Here is a 24,027-nt window from a genome sequence, read left to right on the forward strand (position 1 = left end):
CCCAGACCTGGTGATAGAAAGTGGGAGATGATCTGGCAACCGGAGGGCTGCTGGTTTTAATCCCAGACCTGGTGATAGAAAGTGGGAGATGATCTGGCAACCGGAGGGCTGCTGGTTTTAATCCCAGACCTGGTGATAGAAAGTGGGAGATGATCTGGCAACCGGTCTCAGATCCCAGGTACCATCTCCAGCCATTGTACACTTGAGGAGCGCTGCACTGCACATGGCAGTGTGTTTGTATAATGTGTCCATGGTAACAGATTCTGTTTTGTTCTCTTCTGCAGGCTGAGTTGAACAACAACAAGTTTCTTCTGCAGGGTCTGGATGACAAGGTGACCGCTGTGGCTGAGCTCTGTGCTACCGGCTGTGGTGGAGGACCTAACACCGGAGGGTTTCCCAACACCAACCCTGGAGCTTCCTCCCACCCTGTTCTTCTGGACAGTGTGGTGAAGGACCTGAAGCTCTGTTGTAACGATCTGGATATTCTCCACACGGATGTGACGGCCAACTCTGACAAACTGAGAGAGCTGGAGGAGATTATAGACAGGCAAATGGCAGGGCAGAAGCGGAGCTTTAAGACGGTGGAGGACCTCCAGAGGGGGATGGTAATCCTGCAGGACAATGTGGGGGGTCTGGGGGGGGCAGTGACAGGGCTGGGGGACTCTCTGAGCAGGTACACCCAGGACCTCACCAGGATTAACACCACCTACAACACCTGCTGCCAGGTTGGGGCAGGGTTCAAAGCAGGGGCCCGGCCAGGGGAAGGGTTTGGTGCCACTACCATCGGTCCAGGCAGGATCCAGAGTGCATCTGAGGGTGTAATGGTCCCCAGAGGAGAGGTGGAGGGAAGCAGCCAGGTGGAGGAGTTGAGAACCAAACTCGACAACCTCACTAACCAGGTAGTTATCTAGTAGTCTGTTATCTTAGGAACCAGTTATCTAGTAGTCCATTATCTCACTAACCAGGTAGTTATCTAGTAGTCTGTTATCTTAGGAACCAGTTATCTAGTAGTCCATTATCTCACTAACCAGGTAGTTATCTAGTAGTCTGTTATCTTAGGAACCAGTTATCTAGTAGTCCATTATCTCACTAACCAGGTAGTTATCTAGTAGTCTGTTATCTTAGGAACCAGTTATCTAGTAGTCCATTATCTCACTAACCAGGTAGTTATCTAGTAGTCTGTTATCTTAGGAACCAGTTATCTAGTAGTCCATTATCTCACTAACCAGGTAGTTATCAGGAAGTCCGTTATCTCACTAACCAGTTAGTTATCTAGTAGTCTGTTATCTCACTAACCAGGTCGCTATCTAGTAGTCTGTTATCTTAGGAACCAGTTAGTTATCTAGTAGTCCGTTATCTCGCTAACCAGGTAGTTATCAGGAAGTCCGTTATCTCACTAACCAGTTAGTTATCTAGTAGTCTGTTATCTCACTAACCAGGTCGCTATCTAGTAGTCTGTTGTGTCACGAGCCAGTTAGTTATCTAGTAGTCTGTTACGTCACTAGCCAATTAGTTATCTAGTAGTCTGTTATCTCACTAGACAGTTAGTTATCTAGTAGTCAGTTATTAGTTAGTGGTTTACACTGTTATCTGTGTTGATATCTTGTTGTAATTTCATTGACATCCACAAATATTAAGATTGCTCTTCTTCTTTTTAGGTGCAGACAGAGCTTCAGCGTTGCTCTGGTGTGTCTGGGGTGGAGGGGCGTGTCCAGCGCCTGGAGAAAGTGTGTGTTCAGCTGGACGGGGTGTCGGCCAGGGTGCGGGGGGTGAAGGAGGGGTTGGAGAAGCACGTCGCTGGGCTGTGGCACCACGTCAGCCGGGTCAACACCATGCTGGAAAGACAGGCTGCTGACATCACCACCCTAGAGACCTCCCTAAAGACACTACAGACCAGGAGCACTGACACCAACACCAGGGAGACAGGTCAGTAGTATACTAGAGATGATGGATGGATGAATGGATGGATTTGTTACTGTGTAGTTTAATTTATTTGTACCAAAGAAAACAAGTGATCAACAACAATACAGATAAAACGTAAAAACGGTGTGTAGTTGGAAGCTCAGGGGCTTGTATAAAAACCACACCACAGTAAACTATATACAATACATACAGTTGAAGTCGGAAGTTTACATACCTTAGCCAAATACATTTAAACTCAGTTTTTTACTATTCCTGACATTTAATCATAGTAAAAATTCCCTGTCTTAGATCAGTTAGGATCACCACTTTATTTAAAGAATGTGAAATGTCAGAATAATAGTAGAGAGAATGATTTATTTCAGCTTTTATTTCTTCATCACATTCCCAGTGGGTCAGAAGTTTACATACACTCAATTAGTATTTGGTAGCATTGCCTTTCAATTGTTTATCTTTAGTCAAACGTTTTGGGTAGCCTTACACAAGCTTCCCACAATAAGTTCGGTGAATTTTGGCCCATTCCTCCTGACAGAGCTGGTGTAACTGAGTCAGGTTTGTAGGCCTCCTTGCTCGCACACGCTTTTTCAGTTCTGCCCACAAATTTTCTGTGGGATTGAGGTCAGGGCTTTGTGATGGCCACTCCAAACCTTGACTTTGTTGTTCTAAAGCCATTTTGCCACAACTTTGGAAGTATGTTTGGGGTCATTGGCCATTTGGAAGACCCATTTGCGACCAAGCTTTAACTTCCGGACTGATGTCTTGAGATGTTGCTTCAATACATCCACATCATTTTCCTACCTCATGATGCCATCTATTTTGTGAAGTGCACCAGTCCCTCCTGCAGCAAAGCACCCCCACAACATGATGCTGCCACCCCCGTGCTTCACGGTTGGAATGGTGTTCTTCGGCTTGCAAGCCTCCCCCTTTTTCCTCCAAACATAACGATGGTCATTATGGCCAAACAGTTCTATTTTTGTTTCATCAGACCAGAGGACATTTCTCCAAAAAGTACGATCTTTGTCCCCATGTGCAGTTGTAAACCGTAGTCAGGCTTTTTTATGGCGGTTTTGGAGCAGTGGCTTCTTCCTTGCTGAGCAGCCTTTCAGGTTATGTCGATATAGGACTTGTTTTACTGTGGATATAGATACTGTTGTACCTGTTTCCTCAAGCATCTTCACAAGGTCCTTTGCTGTTGTTCTGGGATTGATTTGCACTTTTGGCACCAAAGTACGTTCATCTCTAGGAGACAGAACGCGTCTCCTTCCTGAGCGGTATGATGGCTGCATAGTGTTTATACTTGCATACTATTGTTTGTACAGATGAACGTGGTACCTTCAGGCGTTTGGAAATTGCTCCCAAGGATGAACCAGACTTGTGGAGGTCTACAATTTTTTTTCTGAGGTCTTGGCTGATTTCTTTTGATTTTTTCTATGATGTCAAGCAACGAGGCACTGAGTTTGAAGGTAGGCCTTGAAATACATCCACAGGTACACCTCCAATTGACTCAGATTATGTCAATTAGCCTATCAGAAGCTTCTAAAGCCATGACATCATTTTCTGTAATTGTTCAAGCTGTTTAAAGGCACAGTCAACTTAGTGTATGTAAACTTCTGACCCACTGGAATTGTGATACAGTGAATTATAAGTGAAATAATATGTCTGTAAACAATTGTTGGAAAAATGACTTGTGTCATGCACAAAGTAGATGTCCTAACTGACTTGCCAAAACTATAGTTTGTTAACAAGACATTTGTGGAGTGGTTGAAAAACGAGTTTTAATCACTCCAACCTAAGTGTATGTAAACTTCAGACTTCAACTGTAAGTACAAAAATATAAAGCTTTGTTAAAACAGATAACAAAACCTACTAATTATAAATGTACAAATTAACTGATCAGTAATCACATAGAATTGTTTTATTTTTTGTATTTTAAATGTGAGTGTGTCAGAGTTAGGCTATATGGAGGAGATTACTGAGTAGTTTGGTTTATCAGGCTGACCTCCAGTCTTCATGGAGGAGATTACTGAGTAGTTTGGGTCATCAGGCTGACCCCCAGTCTTCATGGAGGAGATTACTGAGTAGTTTGGGTCATCAGGCTGACCTCCAGTCTTCACGGAGGAGATTACTAAGTAGTTTGGTTCATCAGGCTGACCCCCAGTCTTCACGGAGGAGATTACTGAGTAGTTTGGTTCATCAGGCTGACCCCCAGTCTTCATGGAGGAGATTACTGAGTAGTTTGGGTCATCAGGCTGACCTCCAGTCTTCACGGAGGAGATTACTGAGTAGTTTGGTTCATCAGGCTGACCCCCAGTCTTCATGGAGGAGATTACTGAGTAGTTTGGTTCATCAGGCTGACCTCCAGTCTTCATGGAGGAGATTACTGAGTAGTTTGGGTCATCAGGCTGACCTCCAGTCTTCATGGAGGAGATTACTGAGTAGTTTGGTTCATCAGGCTGACCTCCAGTCTTCATGGAGGAGATTACTGAGTAGTTTGGTTCATCAGGCTGACCCCCAGTCTTCATGGAGGAGATTACTGAGTAGTTTGGTTCATCAGGCTGACCTCCAGTCTTCATGGAGATTACTGAGTAGTTTGGTTCATCAGGCTGACCTCCAGTCTTCATGGAGGAGATTACTGAGTAGTTTGGTTCATCAGGCTGACCTCCCAGTCTTCATGGAGGAGATTACTGAGTAGTTTGGTTCATCAGGCTGACCCCCAGTCTTCACGGAGGAGATTACTGAGTAGTTTGGTTCATCAGGCCGACCCCCAGTCTTCACGGAGGAGATTACTGAGTAGTTTGGTTCATCAGGCCGACCCCCAGTCTTCACGAAGGAAATTACTGAGTAGTTTGGTTCATCAGGCTGACCCCCAGTCTTCACGGAGGAGATTACTGAGTAGTTTGGTTCATCAGGCCGACCCCCAGTCTTCACGGAGGAAATTACTGAGTAGTTTTGTTCATCAGGCTGACCCCCAGTCTTCACGGAGGAGATTACTGAGTAGTTTGGTTCATCAGGCTGACCTCCAGTCTTCACGGAGGAGATTACTGAGTAGTTTGGTTCATCAGGCTGACCCCCAGTCTTCACGGAGGAGATTACTGAGTAGTTTGGTTCATCAGGCCGACCCCCAGTCTTCACGGAGGAGATTACTGAGTAGTTTGGTTCATCAGGCTGACCCCCAGTCTTCACGGAGGAAATTACTGAGTAGTTTGGTTCATCAGGCTGACCCCCAGTCTTCACGGAGGAGATTACTGAGTAGTTTGGTTCATCAGGCTGACCTCCAGTCTTCATGGAGGAGATTACTGAGTAGTTTGGTTCATCAGGCTGACCTCCAGTCTTCATGGAGGAGATTACTGAGTAGTTTGGTTCATCAGGCTGACCCCCAGTCTTCATGGAGGAGATTACTGAGTAGTTTGGTTCATCAGGCTGACCCCCAGTCTTCATGGAGGAGATTACTGAGTAGTTTGGTTCATCAGGCTGACCCCCAGTCTTCATGGAGGAGATTACTGAGTAGTTTGGTTCATCAGGCTGACCTCCAGTCTTCATAGAGGAGATTACTGAGTGGTTAGAGGGGGAGGCAGGTAGCCTAGTGGTTAGAGGGGGAGGCAGGTAGCCTAGTGGTTTCAGGGGGGAGGCAGGTAGCCTAGTGGTTTCAGGGGGGAGGCAGGTAGCCTAGTGGTTTCAGGGGGGAGGCAGGTAGCCTAGTGGTTAGAGGGGGGAGGCAGGTAGCCTAGTGGTTAGAGGGGGGAGGCAGGTAGCCTAGTGGTTAGAGGGGGGAGGCAGGTAGCCTAGTGGTTAGAGGGGGGAGGCAGGTAGCCTAGTGGTTAGAGGGGGGAGGCAGGTAGCCTAGTGGTTAGAGGGGGGAGGCAGGTAGCCTAGTGGTTAGAGGGGGGAGGCAGGTAGCCTAGTGGTTAGAGGGGGAGGCAGGTAGCCTAGTGGTTAGAGGGGGGAGGCAGGCAGCCTAGTGGTTAGAGGGGGGGGGGCAGGTAGCCTAGTGGTTAGAGGGGGAGGCAGGTAGCCTAGTGGTTAGAGGGGGAGGCAGGCAGCCTAGTGGTTAGAGGGGGGAGGCAGGTAGCCTAGTGGTTAGAGGGGGGAGGCAGGTATCCTAGTGGTTAGAGGGGGAGGCAGGTAGCCTATGTGGAGGCTATATACAGGGTGTTACGGTACAGAGTCAATGTTGAGACTATATACAGGGTGTTACGGTACAGAGTCAATGTGGAGGCTATATACAGGGTGTTACGGTACAGAGTCAATGTGGAGGCTATATACAGGGGGTACCGGTACAGAGTCAATGTGGAGGCTATATACAGGGTGTTACGGTACAGAGTCAATTTGGAGGCTATATACAGGGTGTTACGGTACAGAGTCAATGTGGAGGCTATATACAGGGGGTACCGGTACAGAGTCAATGTGGAGGCTATATACAGGGTTTTACGGTACAGAGTCAATGTGGAGGCTATATACAGGAGGTACCGGTACAGAGTCAATGTGGAGGCTATATACAGGGTGTACCGGTACAGAGTCAATGTGGAGGCTATATACAGGGGGTACCGGTACAGAGTCAATGTGGAAACTATATACAGGAGGTACCAGTACAGAGTCAATGTGGAGGCTATATACAGGGGGTACCGGTACAGAGTCAATGTGGAGGCTATATACAGGGGGTACCGGTACAGAGTCAATGTGGAGGCTATATACAGGGGGTACCGATACAGAGTCAATGTGGAGGCTATATACAGGGGGTACCGGTACAGAGTCAATGTGGAGGCTATATACAGGGGGTACCAGTACAGAGTCAATGTGGAGGCTATATACAGGGGGTACCGGTACAGAGTCAATGTGGAGGCTATATACAGGGGGTACCGGTACAGAGTCAATGTGGAGGCTATATACAGGTGGTACCGGTACAGAGTCAATTTGGAGGCTATATACAGGGTTTTACGGTACAGAGTCAATGTGGAGGCTATATACAGGAGGTACCGGTACAGAGTCAATGTGGAGGATATATACAGGGGGTACCGGTACAGAGTCAATGTGGAGGCTATATACAGGGGGTACCGGTACAGAGTCAATGTGGAGGCTATATACAGGGGGTACCGGTACAGAGTCAATGTGGAGGCTATATACAGGAGGTACCGGTACAGAGTCAATATGGAGGATATATACAGGGGGTACTGGTACAGAGTCAATGTGGAGGCTATATACAGGGGGTACCGATACTGAGTCAGAGTGGAGGCTATATACAGGGGGTACCGGTACAGAGTCAATGTGGAGGCTATATACAGGGGGTACCAGTACAGAGTCAATGTGGAGGCTATATACAGGGGGTACCGGTACAGAGTCAATGTGGAGGCTATATACAGGGGGTACCGGTACAGAGTCAATGTGGAGGCTATATACAGGGTGTTACGGTACAGAGTCAATGTGGAGGCTATATACAGGGGGTACCGGTACAGAGTCAATGTGGAGGCTATATACAGGGGGTACTGGTACAGAGTCAATGTGGAGGCTATATACAGGGTGTTACGGTACAGAGTCAATGTGGAGGCTATATACAGGGGGCACCGGTACAGAGTCAATGTGGAGGCTATATACAGGGGGTACCGGTACAGAGTCAATGTGGAGGCTATATACAGGGGGTACCGGTACAGAGTCAGTGTGGAGGCTATATACAGGGTGTTACGGTACAGAGTCAATGTGGAGGCTATATATAGGTGGTACCAGTACAGAGTCAATGTGGAGGCTATATACAGGGGGTACCGGTACAGAGTCAATGTGGAGGCTACATACAGGGGGTACCGGTACAGAGTCAATGTGGAGGCTATATACAGGGGGTACCGGTACAGAGTCAATGTGGAGGCTATATACAGGGGGTACCGGTACAGAGTCAATGTGGAGGCTATATACAGGGGGTACCAGTACAGAGTCAATGTGGAGGCTATATATAGGTGGTACCGGTACAGAGTCAATGTGCGGGGGCACCGGTTAGTCGAGGTAATTGAGGTAATATGTACATGTAGGTAGAGTTAAAGTGACTATGCATAGATAATAACAGAGAGTAGTAGTAGCGTAAAGGGGGGGGGGGGGGGGGGGGGGGGGGGGGCAGCAATGTAAATAGTCTGGGTAGCCATTTGATTAAATGTTCAGGAGTCTTATGGCTTGGGGGTAGAAGCTGTTTAGAAGCCTCTTGGACCTAGACTTGGCGCTCCGGTACCGCTTGCTGTGTGGTAGCAGAGAGAACAGTCTATGACTATGTTGGCTGGAGTCTTTGACAATTACTAGGGCCTTCCTCTGACACCACCTGGTATAGAGGTCATGGATGGCAGGAAGCTTGGCCCCTGTGACCATGTATTGCTTGGTTGGATGGATGGAGGGATTCATTAATTCATTGGGGTGTTGGGTCCTAGACCGTCTAGATAATTAACAGGGATAGATGGAAAAATGAGCTCAGTTTGAAAGACACAGAGTCTGTTTTAGTGTCATTGTTCCACTCTCAGCTCCTCCTAAAGCCTGTGACCTGCAGACAGCTGTGTCAATATGGGCTACGGAGATAAAGTCATATTAGAGACATGGATAACTGGAAAACGAATATGCAGCCAGCGACGTGTTTCCGCTCTGAAGAAGCTGTTTTCTGGAAGTAATCCCCTGTATGGAGCGCTTGGACATGGAGAGGTTCAATCTGATTGGTTTAGATGTGAGGAAATGGACAAATGTAAGGAATAGGCCATAGGGTTGTGTTTAGCCATGGGGAAGGAATGTAAGTCTGCTTTAACTGATGAAGAGGTTTTTAAAGGTTAATATGAAGCTCCATGCTGGGCCTCATAGAGAGGGTCTCCTCCTGTCCCCCTGTCTGTGTGTCCTGCTGGGCCTCATGGAGAGGCTGGGCCTCATGGAGAGGGTCTCCTCCTGTCCCCCTGTCTGTGTGTCCTGCTGGGCCTCATGGAGAGGGTCTCCTCATGTCCCCCTGTCCTGCTGGGCCTCATAGAGAGGGTCTCCTTCTGTCCCCCTGTCTGTGTGTCCTGCTGGGCCTTATAGAGAGGGTCTCCTCCTGTCCCCCTGTCCTGCTGGGCCTCATGGAGAGGATCTCTCTCTCTCTAGTAGTCAAAATTGTGGAGACATCCCAGCTCCAGGCCTCTGTCATGACATCACAGCTGAGGAGAGAGCATCTGGATTGGGGTGTGGAGCCATGAGTCTCCCCTAGTTCCCTGAATTCTGCCTCTCTTCTCCCTTCACCACACCAACCTCCTCCTCTCCCTGCTCTCTCTCTCTCTGCTTCCCTCCCCACTCCAGCCTCCTCCTCTCCCTGCTCTCTCTCTCTCTGCTCCCCTCACCACTCCAGCCTCCTCCTCTCCCTGAACTCTGCCTCTCTTCTCCCTTCACCACACCAACCTCCTCCTCTCCCTGAACTCTGCCTCTCTGCTCCCCTCACCACTCCAGCCTCCTCCTCTCCCTGCTCTCTCTCTCTCTGCTCCCCTCACCACTCCAGCCTCCTCCTCTCCCTGAACTCTGCCTCTCTGCTCCCCTCACCACTCCAGCCTCCTCCTCTCCCTGCTCTCTCTCTCTCTTCTCCCTTCACCACACCAACCTCCTCCTCTCCCTGAACTCTGCCTCTCTGCTCCCCTCACCACTCCAGCCTCCTCCTCTCCCTGCTCTCTCTCTCTCTGCTCCCCTCACCACTCCAGCCTCCTCCTCTCTCTGCACTCTGTCTGTTCAGGGTGAGGTGAGAATTGAGGCAGAATTCAGGGAACTAGGGGAGACTCATGGCTCCACACCCCAATCCAGATGCTCTCTACTCAGCTGTGATGTCATGACATAGGCCTGGAGCTGGGATGTCTCCACAGTTGTATCTGTAGAAAGTGAATTTCCTTTCAGTCAAACTGAGACCCTACTACCACAAAAGTACCCAACTGTCATACTTGAGTAAAAGTACAGATACCTTAATAGAAAATGACTCCAGTAAAAGTGAAAGTCACCCAGTAAAATACTACTTAAGTAAAAATCGAAAAGTATTTGGTTTTAAATGTACTTAAGTATCAAAAGTAAAAGTATAAATCATTTCAAATTCCTTATATTAAGCAAAGCAGACGGCACCATTTTCTTGGTATTTTAATGTACGTATAGCCAGGGGTACACTCCAACACTCAGACACTATATACGTATAGCCAGGGGTATACTCCAACACTCAGACACTCAGACACTATATACGTATAGCCAGGGGTATACTCCAACACTCAGACACTCAGAGACTATAACACTGAGACACTCCATCACTAACACATAACACTGAGACACTCCATCACTAACACATAACACTGAGACACTCCAACACTAACACATTATTACGTATAGCCAGGGGTACACTCCAACACTCAGAGACTATAACACTGAGACACTATAACACTCAGACATTATTACACTGAGATACTACAACACTCAGACATTATTACACTGAGACACTACAACACTCAGACATTATTAACAGATAGGGGGGTACACTCTAACACTCAGACACTATGTACGTATAGCCAGGTTCACACTCCAACACTCAGAGACTATAACACTGAGACACTATAACACTCAGACATTATTACACTGAGACACTACAACACTCAGACATTATTACACTGAGACACTACAACACTCAGACATTATTACACTGAGACACTACAACACTCAGACATTATTAACAGATAGGGGGGTACACTCCAACACTCAGACACTATAACACTGAGACACTCCAACACTCAGACATTATTAACAGATAGGGGGGTACACTCCAACACTCAGACACTATAACACTGAGACACTCCAACACTCAGAGACTATAACACTGAGACATCATTACAGATAGGGGGGTACACTCCAACACTCAGACATTATATACGTATAGCCAGGGCCACACTCCAACACTAACACATAACACTCCAACACTCAGACATCATTACAGATAGCCAGGTTCACACTCCAACACTCAGACATCATTACAGATAGCCAGGTTCACACTCCAACACTAACACATTATTACGTATAGCCAGGGGCACACTCCATCACTAACACATTATTACGTATAGCCAGGGGCACACTCCAACACTCAGAGACTATAACACTGAGACACTCCAACACTCAGACATCATTATAGATAGCCAGGTTCACACTCCAACACTCAGACACTATAACACTGAGACACTATAACACTATAACACTATAACACTGAGACATCATTACAGATAGCCAGGGACCATACTACTACTACACTATAACACTATAACACTGAGACACTATAACACTATAACACTATAACACTGAGACATCATTACAGATAGCCAGGGGAACACTCCAACACTCAGACATCATTACAGATAGCCAGGGTCACACTCCAACAGTCAGACATCATTACAGATAGCCAGGGTCACACTCCAACACTCAGACATCATTACAGATATCCAGGGACACACTCCTACACTGAGACATCATTACAGATATCCAGGGACACACTCCAACACTGAGACATCATTACAGATATCCAGGAGGGACACTCCAACACTGAGACATCATTACAGATATCCAGGAGGGACACTCCAACACTCAGACATCATTACAGATATCCAGGGACACACTCCTACACTGAGACATCATTACAGATAGCCAGGGGCACACTCCAACACTGAGACATCATTACAGATATCCAGGAGGGACACTCCAACACTCAGACATCATTACAGATATCCAGGGACACACTCCTACACTGAGACATCATTACAGATATCCAGGGACACACTCCATCACTCAGACATCATTACAGATAGCCAGGGGGGACACTCCAACACTCAGACATCATTACAGATATCCAGGGACACACTCCTACACTGAGACATCATTACAGATATCCAGGGACACACTCCATCACTAAGACATCATTACAGATAGCCAGGGGGGACACTCCAACACTCAGAGACTATTACACTGAGACACTATAACACTCAGACATCATTACAGATAGTCAGGGGCACACTCCAACACTCAGACATTACACTCAGACATCATTACAGATAGCCAGGGGCACACTACAACACTCAGACATCATTACAGATAGTCAGGGGCACACTACAACACTCAGACATCATTACAGATAGTCAGGGGCACACTACAACACTCAGACATCATTACAGATAGCCAGGGGCACACTCCATCACTAAGACATCATTACAGATAGCCAGGGGGGACACTCCAACACTCAGAGACTATTACACTGAGACACTATAACACTCAGACATCATTACAGATAGTCAGGGGCACACTCCAACACTCAGACATTACACTCAGACATCATTACAGATAGCCAGGGGCACACTACAACACTCAGACATCATTACAGATAGTCAGGGGCACACTACAACACTCAGACATCATTACAGATAGTCAGGGGCACACTCCAACACTCAGAGACTATAACACTGAGACACTATAACACTGAGACACTACCACACTCAGAGACTATAACACTGAGACACTCCATCACTCAGACATCATTACAGATAGCCAGGTTCACACTCCAACACTCAGATATAATGTACGTATAGCCAGGAGGGACACACTCCAACACTCAGACATTACTACAGATAGCCAGGTTCACACTCCAACTAAGCATGTGTGTTTAGTGAGTCTGACAGATTATAGGCTGTAGGATGGCCAGGGATGTTCTCTTGATAAGTGTGTGAATTGGACCATTTTGCTGTCCTGCTAAGCATTCAGGGGCTCCCGAGTGGTGCAGTGGTCTAAGGCACTGCATCTCAGTGCAAGAGGCATCACTACAGTCCCTGGTTTGAATCCACGCTGAATCACGTCTGGCCGTGATTGGGCGTCCCACAGGGCGGCGTACAATTGGCCCAGCGTTATCCAGGTTTGGCCGGGGTAGGCTGTCATTGTAAATCAGAATGTGTTTTTAACTGACTTGTCTAGTTAAATAAAGGTTTCATTTTATGTTCATATTTTTGATTTCTTTTAATGTAAAGTTTACTTTTGAGTGTCAGGGAAAATGTATGGAGTAAAAAGTACATTATTTTCTTCAGGAATCTAGTGGAATAAAAGTAAAAGATGTCATAAATAGTAAAGTAGAAATACCCCAAAAACTACTTAAATAGTACTTTAAAATATTTGTACTTAAGTATTTAACACCAATGTGGATGGATGGATGCACGCCCGCACACAAACAAGCACATATGCTGGGTGTAGTAAGGGTTAGCTGGGTGTAGTAAGGGTTAGCTGGGTGTAGTAAGGGTTAGCTGGGTGTAGTAAGGGTTAGCTGGGTGTAGTAAGGGTTAGCTGGGTGTAGTAAGGGTTAGCTGGGTGTAGTTAGGGTTAGCTGGGTGTAGTAAGGGTTAGCTGGGTGTAGTAAGGGTTAGCTGGGTGTAGTAAGGGTTAGTGTTAGCTGGGTGTAGTTAGGGTTAGTGTTAGCTGGGTGTAGTAAGGGTTAGCTGGGTGTAGTAAGGGTTAGCTGGGTGTAGTAAGGGTTAGTGTTAGCTGGGTGTAGTTAGGGTTAGCTGGGTGTAGTTAGTGTTAGTGTTAGCTGGGTGTAGTTAGGGTTAGTGTTAGCTGGGTGTAGTTAGGGTTAGCTGGGTGTAGTTAGTGTTAGTGTTAGCTGGGTGTAGTAAGGGTTAGTGTTAGTGTTAGCTGGGTGTAGTAAGGGTTAGTGTTAGCTGGGTGTAGTAAGGGTTAGTGTTAGCTGGGTGTAGTAAGGGTTAGTGTTAGCTGGGTGTAGTAAGGGTTAGTGTTAGCTGGGTGTAGTAAGGGTTAGTGTTAGCTGGGTGTAGTAAGGGTTAGTGTTAGCTGGGTGTAGTTAGGGTTAGTGTTAGCTGGGTGTAGTAAGGGTTAGTGTTAGCTGGGTGTAGTAAGGGTTAGTGTTAGCTGGGTGTAGTAAGGGTTAGTGTTAGCTGGGTGTAGTAAGGGTTAGTGTTAGTGTTAGCTGGGTGTAGTAAGGGTTAGTGTTAGCTGGGTGTAGTAAGGGTTAGTGTTAGCTGGGTGTAGTTAGGGTTAGTGTTAGCTGGGTGTAGTAAGGGTTAGTGTTAGCTGGGTGTAGTTAGGGTTAGTGTTAGTGTTAGCTGGGTGTAGTAAGGGTTAGTGTTAGCTGGGTGTAGTTAGGGTTAGTGTTAGCTGGGTGTAGTAAGGGTTAGTGTTAGCTGGGTGTAGTTAGGGTTAGTGTTAGCTGGGTGTAGTAAGGGTTAGTGTTAGCTGGGTGTAGTAAGGGTTAGTGTTAGCTGGGTGTAGTTAGGGTTAGTGTTAGCTGGGTGTAGTAAGGGTTAGTGTTAGCTGGGTGTAGTAAGGGTTAGTGTTAGCTGGGTGTAGTAAGGGTTAGTTAGTGTTAGCTGGGTGTAGTAAGGGTTAGTGTTAGCTGGGTGTAGTAAGGGTTAGTGTTAGTGTTAGCTGGGTGTAGTAAGGGTTAGTGTTAGTGTTAGCTGGGTGTAGTAAGGGTTAGTGTTAGCTGGGTGTAGTTAGGGTTAGTGTTAGCTAGGTGTAGTAAGGGTTAGTGTTAGCTGGGTGTAGTAAGGGTTAGTGTTAGTGTTAGTGTTAGCTGGGTGTAGTAAGGGTTAGTGTTAGCTGGGTGTAGTTAGTGTTAGCTGGGTGTAGTAAGGGTTAGTGTTAGCTGGGTGTAGTAAGGGTTAGTGTTAGCTGGGTGTAGAAAGGGTTAGTGTTAGCTGGGTGTAGTAAGGGTTAGTGTTAGTGTTAGCTGGGTGTAGTAAGGGTTAGTGTTAGCTGGGTGTAGTAAGGGTTAGTGTTAGCTGGGTGTAGTTAGGGTTAGTGTTAGCTGGGTGTAGTAAGGGTTAGTGTTAGCTGGGTGTAGTAAGGGTTAGTGTTAGCTGGGTGTAGTTAGGGTTAGTGTTAGCTGGGTGTAGTTAGGGTTAGTGTTAGCTGGGTGTAGTAAGGGTTAGGGTTAGTGTTAGCTGGGTGTAGTAAGGGTTAGTGTTAGCTGGGTGTAGTTAGGGTTAGTGTTAGCTGGGTGTAGTAAGGGTTAGTGTTAGCTGGGTGTAGTAAGGGTTAGTGTTAGCTGGGTGTAGTAAGGGTTAGTGTTAGTGTTAGCTGGGTGTAGTAAGGGTTAGTGTTAGCTGGGTGTAGTAAGGGTTAGTGTTAGTGTTAGCTGGGTGTAGTAAGGGTTAGTGTTAGCTGGGTGTAGTAAGGGTTAGTGTTAGTGTTAGCTGGGTGTAGTAAGGGTTAGTGTTAGCTGGGTGTAGTAAGGGTTAGTGTTAGCTGGGTGTAGTAAGGGTTAGTGTTAGCTGGGTGTAGTTAGGGTTAGTGTTAGCTGGGTGTAGTTAGGGTTAGTGTTAGCTGGGTGTAGTAAGGGTTAGTTTTAGCTGGGTGTAGTAAGGGTTAGTGTTAGCTGGGTGTAGTAAGGGTTAGTGTTAGCTGGGTGTAGTAAGGGTTAGTGTTAGCTGGGTGTAGTAAGGGTTAGTGTTAGCTGGGTGTAGTAAGGGTTAGTGTTAGCTGGGTGTAGTAAGGGTTAGTGTTAGCTGGGTGTAGTAAGGGTTAGTGTTAGTGTTAGCTGGGTGTAGTAAGGGTTAGTGTTAGCTGGGTGTAGTTAGGGTTAGTGTTAGCTGGGTGTAGTAAGGGTTAGTGTTAGCTGGGTGTAGTAAGGGTTAGTGTTAGCTGGGTGTAGTTAGGGTTAGTGTTAGCTGGGTGTAGTAAGGGTTAGTGTTAGCTGGGTGTAGTTAGGGTTAGGGTTAGTGTTAGCTGGGTGTAGTAAGGGTTGGTGTTAGCTGGGTGTAGTAAGGGTTAGTGTTAGTGTTAGCTGGGTGTAGTAAGGGTTAGTGTTAGCTGGGTGTAGTTAGGGTTAGTGTTAGCTGGGTGTAGTTAGGGTTAGTGTTAGTGTTAGCTGGGTGTAGTAAGGGTTAGTGTTAGCTGGGTGTAGTAAGGGTTAGTGTTAGCTGGGTGTAGTTAGGGTTAGTGTTAGTGTTAGCTGGGTGTAGTAAGGGTTAGTGTTAGCTGGGTGTAGTTAGGGTTAGTGTTAGCTGGGTGTAGTTAGGGTTAGTGTTAGCTGGGTGTAGTAAGGGTTAGGGTTAGTGTTAGCTGGGTGTAGTAAGGGTTAGTGTTAGCTGGGTGTAGTTAGGGTTAGTGTTAGCTGGGTGTAGTAAGGGTTAGTGTTAGCTGGGTGTAGTAAGGGTTAGTGTTAGCTGGGTGTAGTAAGGGTTAGTGTTAGTGTTAGCTGGGTGTAGTAAGGGTTAGTGTTAGCTGGGTGTAGTAAGGGTTAGTGTTAGTGTTAGCTGGGTGTAGTAAGGGTTAGTGTTAGCTGGGTGTAGTAAGGGTTAGTGTTAGTGTTAGCTGGGTGTAGTAAGGGTTAGTGTTAGCTGGGTGTAGTAAGGGTTAGTGTTAGCTGGGTGTAGTAAGGGTTAGTGTTAGCTGGGTGTAGTTAGGGTTAGTGTTAGCTGGGTGTAGTTAGGGTTAGTGTTAGCTGGGTGTAGTAAGGGTTAGTTTTAGCTGGGTGTAGTAAGGGTTAGTGTTAGCTGGGTGTAGTAAGGGTTAGTGTTAGCTGGGTGTAGTAAGGGTTAGTGTTAGCTGGGTGTAGTAAGGGTTAGTGTTAGCTGGGTGTAGTAAGGGTTAGTGTTAGCTGGGTGTAGTAAGGGTTAGTGTTAGCTGGGTGTAGTAAGGGTTAGTGTTAGTGTTAGCTGGGTGTAGTAAGGGTTAGTGTTAGCTGGGTGTAGTTAGGGTTAGTGTTAGCTGGGTGTAGTAAGGGTTAGTGTTAGCTGGGTGTAGTAAGGGTTAGTGTTAGCTGGGTGTAGTTAGGGTTAGTGTTAGCTGGGTGTAGTAAGGGTTAGTGTTAGCTGGGTGTAGTTAGGGTTAGGGTTAGTGTTAGCTGGGTGTAGTAAGGGTTAGTGTTAGCTGGGTGTAGTTAGGGTTAGGGTTAGTGTTAGCTGGGTGTAGTAAGGGTTAGTGTTAGCTGGGTGTAGTTAGTGTTAGTGTTAGCTGGGTGTAGTAAGGGTTGGTGTTAGCTGGGTGTAGTAAGGGTTAGTGTTAGTGTTAGCTGGGTGTAGTAAGGGTTAGTGTTAGTGTTAGCTGGGTGTAGTAAGGGTTAGTGTTAGTGTTAGCTGGGTGTAGTAAGGGTTAGGGTTAGCTGGGTGTAGTTAGGGTTAGCTGGGTGTAGTAAGGGTTAGTGTTAGCTGGGTGTAGTAAGGGTTAGTTAGTGTTAGCTGGGTGTAGTAAGGGTTAGTGTTAGTGTTAGCTGGGTGTAGTAAGGGTTAGTGTTAGCTGGGTGTAGTAAGGGTTAGTGTTAGCTGGGTGTAGTAAGGGTTAGTGTTAGCTGGGTGTAGTTAGGGTTAGGGTTAGTGTTAGCTGGGTGTAGTAAGGGTTAGTGTTAGCTGGGTGTAGTAAGGGTTAGTGTTAGCTGGGTGTAGTAAGGGTTAGTGTTAGCTGGGTGTAGTAAGGGTTAGTGTTAGTGTTAGCTGGGTGTAGTAAGGGTTAGGGTTAGCTGGGTGTAGTTAGGGTTAGCTGGGTGTAGTAAGGGTTAGTTAGTGTTAGCTGGGTGTAGTAAGGGTTAGTGTTAGTGTTAGCTGGGTGTAGTAAGGGTTAGTGTTAGCTGGGTGTAGTAAGGGTTAGTGTTAGCTGGGTGTAGTAAGGGTTAGTGTTAGTGTTAGCTGGGTGTAGTAAGGGTTAGGGTTAGTGTTAGCTGGGTGTAGTAAGGGTTAGTGTTAGCTGGGTCTAGTAAGGATTAGTGTTAGCTGGGTCTAGTAAGGGTTAGGGTTAGTGTTAGCTGGGTGTAGTAAGGGTTAGTGTTAGCTGGGTGTAGTAAGGGTTAGTGTTAGCTGGGTGTAGTAAGGGTTAGTGTTAGTGTTAGTGTTAGCTGGGTGTAGTAAGGGTTAGTGTTAGCTGGGTGTAGTAAGGGTTAGTGTTAGCTGGGTGTAGTAAGGGTTAGTGTTAGCTGGGTGTAGTAAGGGTTAGTGTTAGCTGGGTGTAGTTAGGGTTAGTGTTAGTGTTAGCTGGGTGTAGTAAGGGTTAGTGTTAGTGTTAGCTGGGTGTAGTAAGGGTTAGTGTTAGCTGGGTGTAGTAAGGGTTAGTGTTAGCTGGGTGTAGTAAGGGTTAGGGTTAGTGTTAGCTGGGTGTAGTTAGGGTTAGGGTTAGTGTTAGCTGGGTGTAGTAAGGGTTAGTGTTAGCTGGGTGTAGTAAGGGTTAGTGTTAGTGTTAGCTGGGTGTAGTAAGGGTTAGTGTTAGCTGGGTGTAGTAAGGGTTAGTGTTAACCGCACTTTTGAGAAAATGGTCCTTGAAGATTTTGGTACCTACTGGAGAGCTCTTTGTCTATACCCATTCAGCATCATCCACACCCTCTTAATCCTTAGCCCCACCCATCTCTTTAAGGATTCACATGTGAGGTCATGTGCTAAACAGAGTGAGTAAATAACCAAAGACTTCAAGACTAGAAGTGGTGAAAGTAGTAGCCTACAATAAGGAACAACTCCATGTTAAAATACACTATCTAGTCCTTGGCCTTTATCCTAATCTGACTTTGGTGCAGGTCATGTTGTTCTTCACATTACCATCTCTGGTAAACACACACTATATCAAATAAAATCTAAATGTATTTGTCACATGCAAAGGATACAGAATGTGTAAACGGTACAGTGGAATTACTTACATATTTGCATGGTAGCAAAATGTTTACCTAGACACCCAGAATAGTTTACCCAGACACCCAGAATAGTTTACCCAGACACCCAGAATAGTTTACCCAGACACCCAGAATATTTTACCCAGACACCCAGAATAGTTTACCCAGACACCCAGAATAGTTTACCCAGACACCCAGAATAGTTTACCCAGACACCCAGAATAGTTTACCCAGACACCCAGAATAGTTTACCCAGACATCCAGAATAGTTTACCTAGACACCCAGAATAGTTTACCCAGACACCCAGAATAGTTTACCCAGACACACAGAATAGTTTACCCAGACACCCAGAATAGTTTACTTAGACACCCAGAATAGTTTACCCAGACACACAGAATAGTTTACCCAGACACACAGAATAGTTTACCCAGACACCCAGAATAGTTTACCCAGACACACAGAATAGTTTACCCAGACATACAGAATAGTTTACCCAGACACACAGAATAGTTTACCCAGACACCCAGAATAGTTTACCCAGACACCCAGAATAGTTTACCCAGACACCCAGAATAGTTTACCCAGACACCCAGAATAGTTTACCCAGACACCCAGAATAGTTTACCCAGACATCCAGAATAGTTTACCTAGACACCCAGAATAGTTTACCCAGACACCCAGAATAGTTTACCCAGACACACAGAATAGTTTACCCAGACACCCAGAATAGTTTACTTAGACACCCAGAATAGTTTACCCAGACACACAGAATAGTTTACCCAGACACACAGAATAGTTTACCCAGACACCCAGAATAGTTTACCCAGACACACAGAATAGTTTACCCAGACATACAGAATAGTTTACCCAGACACACAGAATAGTTTACCCAGACACCCAGAATAGTTTACCCAGACACCCAGAATAGTTTACCCAGACACACAGAATAGTTTACCCAGACACACAGAATAGTTTACCTAGACACCCAGAATAGTTTACCCAGACACACAGAATAGTTTACCTAGACACCCAGAATAGTTTACCCAGACACCCAGAATAGTTTACCCAGACACCCAGAATAGTTTACCCAGACACCCAGAATAGTTTACCCAGACACCCAGAATAGTTTACCTAGACACCCAGAATAGTTTACCTAGACACCCAGAATAGTTTACCCAGACACCCAGAATAGTTTACCCAGACACCCAGAATAGTTTACCCAGACACACAGAATAGTTTACCCAGACACCCAGAATAGTTTACCCAGAATAGTTAGATGTGTGATGTGTGTACACGGGGCCTTGGAGAATAGTCAGATGTGTGATGTGTACACAGGGCCTTGGTTAATAGTCAGATGTGTGATGTGTACACAGGGCCTTGGTTAATAGTTAGATGTGTGATGTGTACACAGGGCCTTGGTTAATAGTCAGATGTGTGATGTGTACACAGGGCCTTGGTTAATAGTTAGATGTGTGATGTGTACACAGGGCCTTGGTTAATAGTCAGATGTGTGATGTGTACACAGGGCCTTTTTTTTTTTTTTTTTTTTTTTTTTTTTTTTTTTGGGGGGGGTGGATCAGCTTAATATTGCGGAAAGAATGTTGCTTCCAATGTAATTGTCTGCATCATTTCCAATCCCCCATATTTTTTGGGGTAAATATATATATCCATTCACGTATGCATACATATACACATATATACATACACATACCTACATAGACATACATACTTTTTTTAAAGAGTATACCTTTATTATTATTCCCCGCAAACCCTACCACCGATCCCCCAATTGGAGTAAACTGATAAACATTTCTGTTTTTACCTTCAATTTATACATCTTATACACATTTTACAGACACAGTCTACTTTATAATAGTTCTCTCTTGTTTGTTCTTAGTCCTTCCTCTATTTCTGTTGTCCATCCAGTTTGATTTCCACTTGTAACTGTGCTATTTCACAATAGCTCCGCACCTATACACATTTCACAGATCCCGTATGCCCTACATTGTTTATCTTGTTATTAGTCCCACCCTTCAGTTCCACTCAACCCTTCCCATCTATCTTCCAACATCATCCATTTCGGATTTTTATTTGCCATATATTTTTCAACTGTGCTGTGATGCTTCACAAAAGATTTGAATCTTCCTATTCTCATAGCTTCCACGGATTGTAAATTAAAAATAAACATTTTTGCTAAAATAATTATTATATTATTGATTGATTGACTATGGCTTTTCAAATCCCCCAGTATTGCTATCTGTAGCGTTAGTTCTACGCAAATGTTGCAATTCTTCAACCATTCCTGGACCTGTGACCAAAAACGAGCTACATGCGGACAATACCAAAATAAATGGTCTAATGACTCTGCCTCCTCACAGCAGAATCTACAGAGCTGGGAAGATTGTATCCCCCATATATATAACATTCTATTAGTTGCAAGAATTTTGTACAATAATTTAAATTGAAAAATTCGAAGTTTTGAATCCGGCGTTGTTTTGCGTATCAATTCATAAACCATGTGCCATGGAATGGGTACATCGAAAATCTCTTCCCAACTATTTTGCAATTTATATGGCACAGCTGTAAGTTTTTTGGTCCTTAAATGAAATTGGTATATGTTTTTATTTATCACACTTTTCTTTAACCATTTATGTTCTTTAATATAAGGCCGACATACAAGTTCCTTACTTTTATCCCCTTCTACCTGCCTCTTCCATTTTTGTGGTAATGCTGCAATTAATTGGTTGTAATTTTGGGTAGAGCAGACATTTCCATATGTCTGTGTTAGCTGCATGTGTGACATTACTCCACCAGTCCTATTTATGATATCATTCACAAAAATTATACCTTTTTTAAACATTTCTTCGATAAATACAGTTTTTTTATCAATTACTATATTTGAATTTAACCACAAGATTTGTTGTACTATTTGTTCCGTCCTTTCAGGTGGATTAAACTGAAATTGCAACCAACTTTCTAAGGCTTGTTTAAAAAATAAAGATATTTTGGAGATTATTTCCTTTTCAAGCAACCAAAAGTGAGCAGGTGTAATCTGAATAAAGGGAAAAAGGCCCTTCTTGAACATAGGATGAGACATTCGTACCAATCTACTAGAGAACCAGTTTGGATTTAAGTATAACTTTTGTATGACTGATGCCTTTAGTGAGAGGTCTAATGCTTTAATATTTAATAATTTCTGCCCTCCGAATTCATATTCGTTATATAAATAGGCCCTTTTAATTTTATCTGGCTTGCCGTTCCAAATAAAATTGAATATTTTTTGTTCATATAATTTAAAAAGCAGGTCACTAGGTGTAGGCAAAACCATAAGCAAATAGGTAAACTGTGATATGATTAAAGAGTTAATCAGGGTGATTTTCCCACAAATAGACAGGTATTTTCCTTTCCATGGTAGCAAGATCTTATCTATTTTTGCTAACTTTCTATAAAAATTTATTGGAATGAGATCATTTCTTTCTTTTGGGATTTGTATTCCGAGTATGTCCACATCTCCGTCAGACCATTTAATTGGTAAACTACATGGCAATGTAAAATGTGTATTTTTTAGTGATCCAATACGTAATATGGTACATTTATCATAATTTGGTTTTAATCCAGAGAGGATAGCAAAAGTATCTAGATCCTCTAAGAGGCCGTGGAGAGATTCTAGTTGTGGTTTTAAAAGAAAACATGAATCATCAGCGTACAATGACACCTTAGTTTTTAGGCCCTGGATTTCTAATCCCTTAATATTAATGTTTGATCTAATTTTAACAGCTAACATTTCGATGGCAATAATAAATAGATATGCCGATAGTGGACAACCTTGTTTTACTCCTCTAGATAGTTTAAAACTTTCTGAGATGTAGCCATTATTTACTATTTTACACCTAGGGTTACTATACATAATTTTTACCCAATTTACAAGAGATTCCCCAAAATTGAAATATTCTAGGCATTTATATATAAACTCCAGTCGTACTTTATCAAAAGCCTTTTCAAAATCAGCTATGAAAACCAGGCCTGGTGTCCCCGATATTTCATAGTGTTCTATTGTTTCCAGTACTTGCCTTATATTATCTCCAATGTATCGTCCATGTAAAAAACCTGTCTGATTAGGATGAATAATATCTGACAAAACTTTTTTTATTCTATGCGCCAAGCATTTTGCTAGGATTTTTGCATCACAACACTGAAGTGTAAGAGGTCTCCAATTTTTTAAATGGACTGGATCTTTATATATACCACTTGGGTCCTGTTTCAGTAATAATGATATCACACCTTCTTGTTGCGTGTCTGATAATCTATCATTTATATAGGAGTGGTTAAAACAAGCTAATAATGGTCCTTTGAGTATATCAAAAAAATGTTTGTATACTTCCACTGGTATGCCATCCAGTCCTGGAGTTTTCCCATCCTTAAAGGCCCCAATTGCATCAAGTAGTTCCTCCTCTGTAATTAGGCCTTCACATGAGTCTTTCTGTACAGATGTTAATTTTACATTATTATTAGGGAAAAAATCCATACAATTGGTTTCAGTTAGTGGAGATGGAGGAGCCTGAAACGAAAACATATTCTTAAAGTACTTTACTTCCTCTTTCAAAATATCATTTGGTGAATCATGCGTGACTCCATCATTTGTAACAAGTTTTAATACGTTTTTTTTGGTAGCATTTCTATATTGAAGATTGAAAAAGAATTTGGTGCATTTTTCCCCATATTCCATCCAGTTCGCTTTATTTTTATAATATATTACACTGGATCTTTCTTGAATAAGTTCCTCCATTTCTTTTTGTTTTTCCTCTAACTTATTCTGTGCCTCTATGGTACCGTTTTTATTGTTATCTAACTGTACTGTTAGTCCTTCAATTTCCTTTGTTAATATGGACTCTTTTGATCGAAATTGCTTTTGTTTTATAGATGAGTACTGAATTGCATGGCCTCTAACGGCACACTTAAAAGTGTCCCATACAATATGGGGATCTGCTGTACCTATGTTATGTCTAAAAAAGTCAGTTATAAATTCTTCTGTCCTAGTTCTAAACAATTTATCATCTAGTAGGCTTTGATTAAATTTCCAATATCCTCGCCCACGTGGAAATTCTGTAAGAGTAATATATATGCCAATTATGTGATGGTCCGACCGCATTCTGTCCCCTATCAAACACTTTTTAACTTTTGGTGCCAGAGAGAATGATATAAGAAAGTAGTCAAGGCGACTAGCTTGATTCAGCCTCCGCCATGTATATCTCACTAGGTCAGGGTATTTAAGTCTCCATATATCCACTAATTCCAATATATCCATGACATTCCTGATTTCCTTAAGTGCCTGAGGGTGATAGTTTGTAGTGTGATTTCCTTTCCGGTCCATAGAGGTATTTAAGACCGTATTAAAATCTCCCACTATAATAATAGAGTCTAGTGTTGCTTGTAGAGTTGATACATTCTTATATATATTGTCAAAGAAGCTTGGATCATCATTATTTGGACCGTATAGGTTAATAAGCCATATATGTTTATTGTC

At 44.1% G+C, this 24,027-nt stretch overlaps 1 protein-coding gene across 1 annotated transcript in view; it reads left to right on the top strand.

Moving 5' to 3' along the window:
- The window catches only part of emilin2a (elastin microfibril interfacer 2a), a 73,982-nt gene that overhangs the window by 26,114 nt on the left and 23,841 nt on the right, over positions 1-24,027 (top strand). The window contains exons 5-6 of the mRNA XM_038963328.1: positions 285-899; positions 1,659-1,926. Coding sequence (XP_038819256.1) covers positions 285-899; positions 1,659-1,926 — 883 coding nt within the window. The remainder of the gene's footprint in view (positions 1-284; positions 900-1,658; positions 1,927-24,027) is intronic.

This window comes from Salvelinus namaycush, chromosome 25 (assembly GCF_016432855.1).
Source record: "Salvelinus namaycush isolate Seneca chromosome 25, SaNama_1.0, whole genome shotgun sequence".
Classification (NCBI taxonomy): Eukaryota; Metazoa; Chordata; class Actinopteri; order Salmoniformes; family Salmonidae; genus Salvelinus; species Salvelinus namaycush.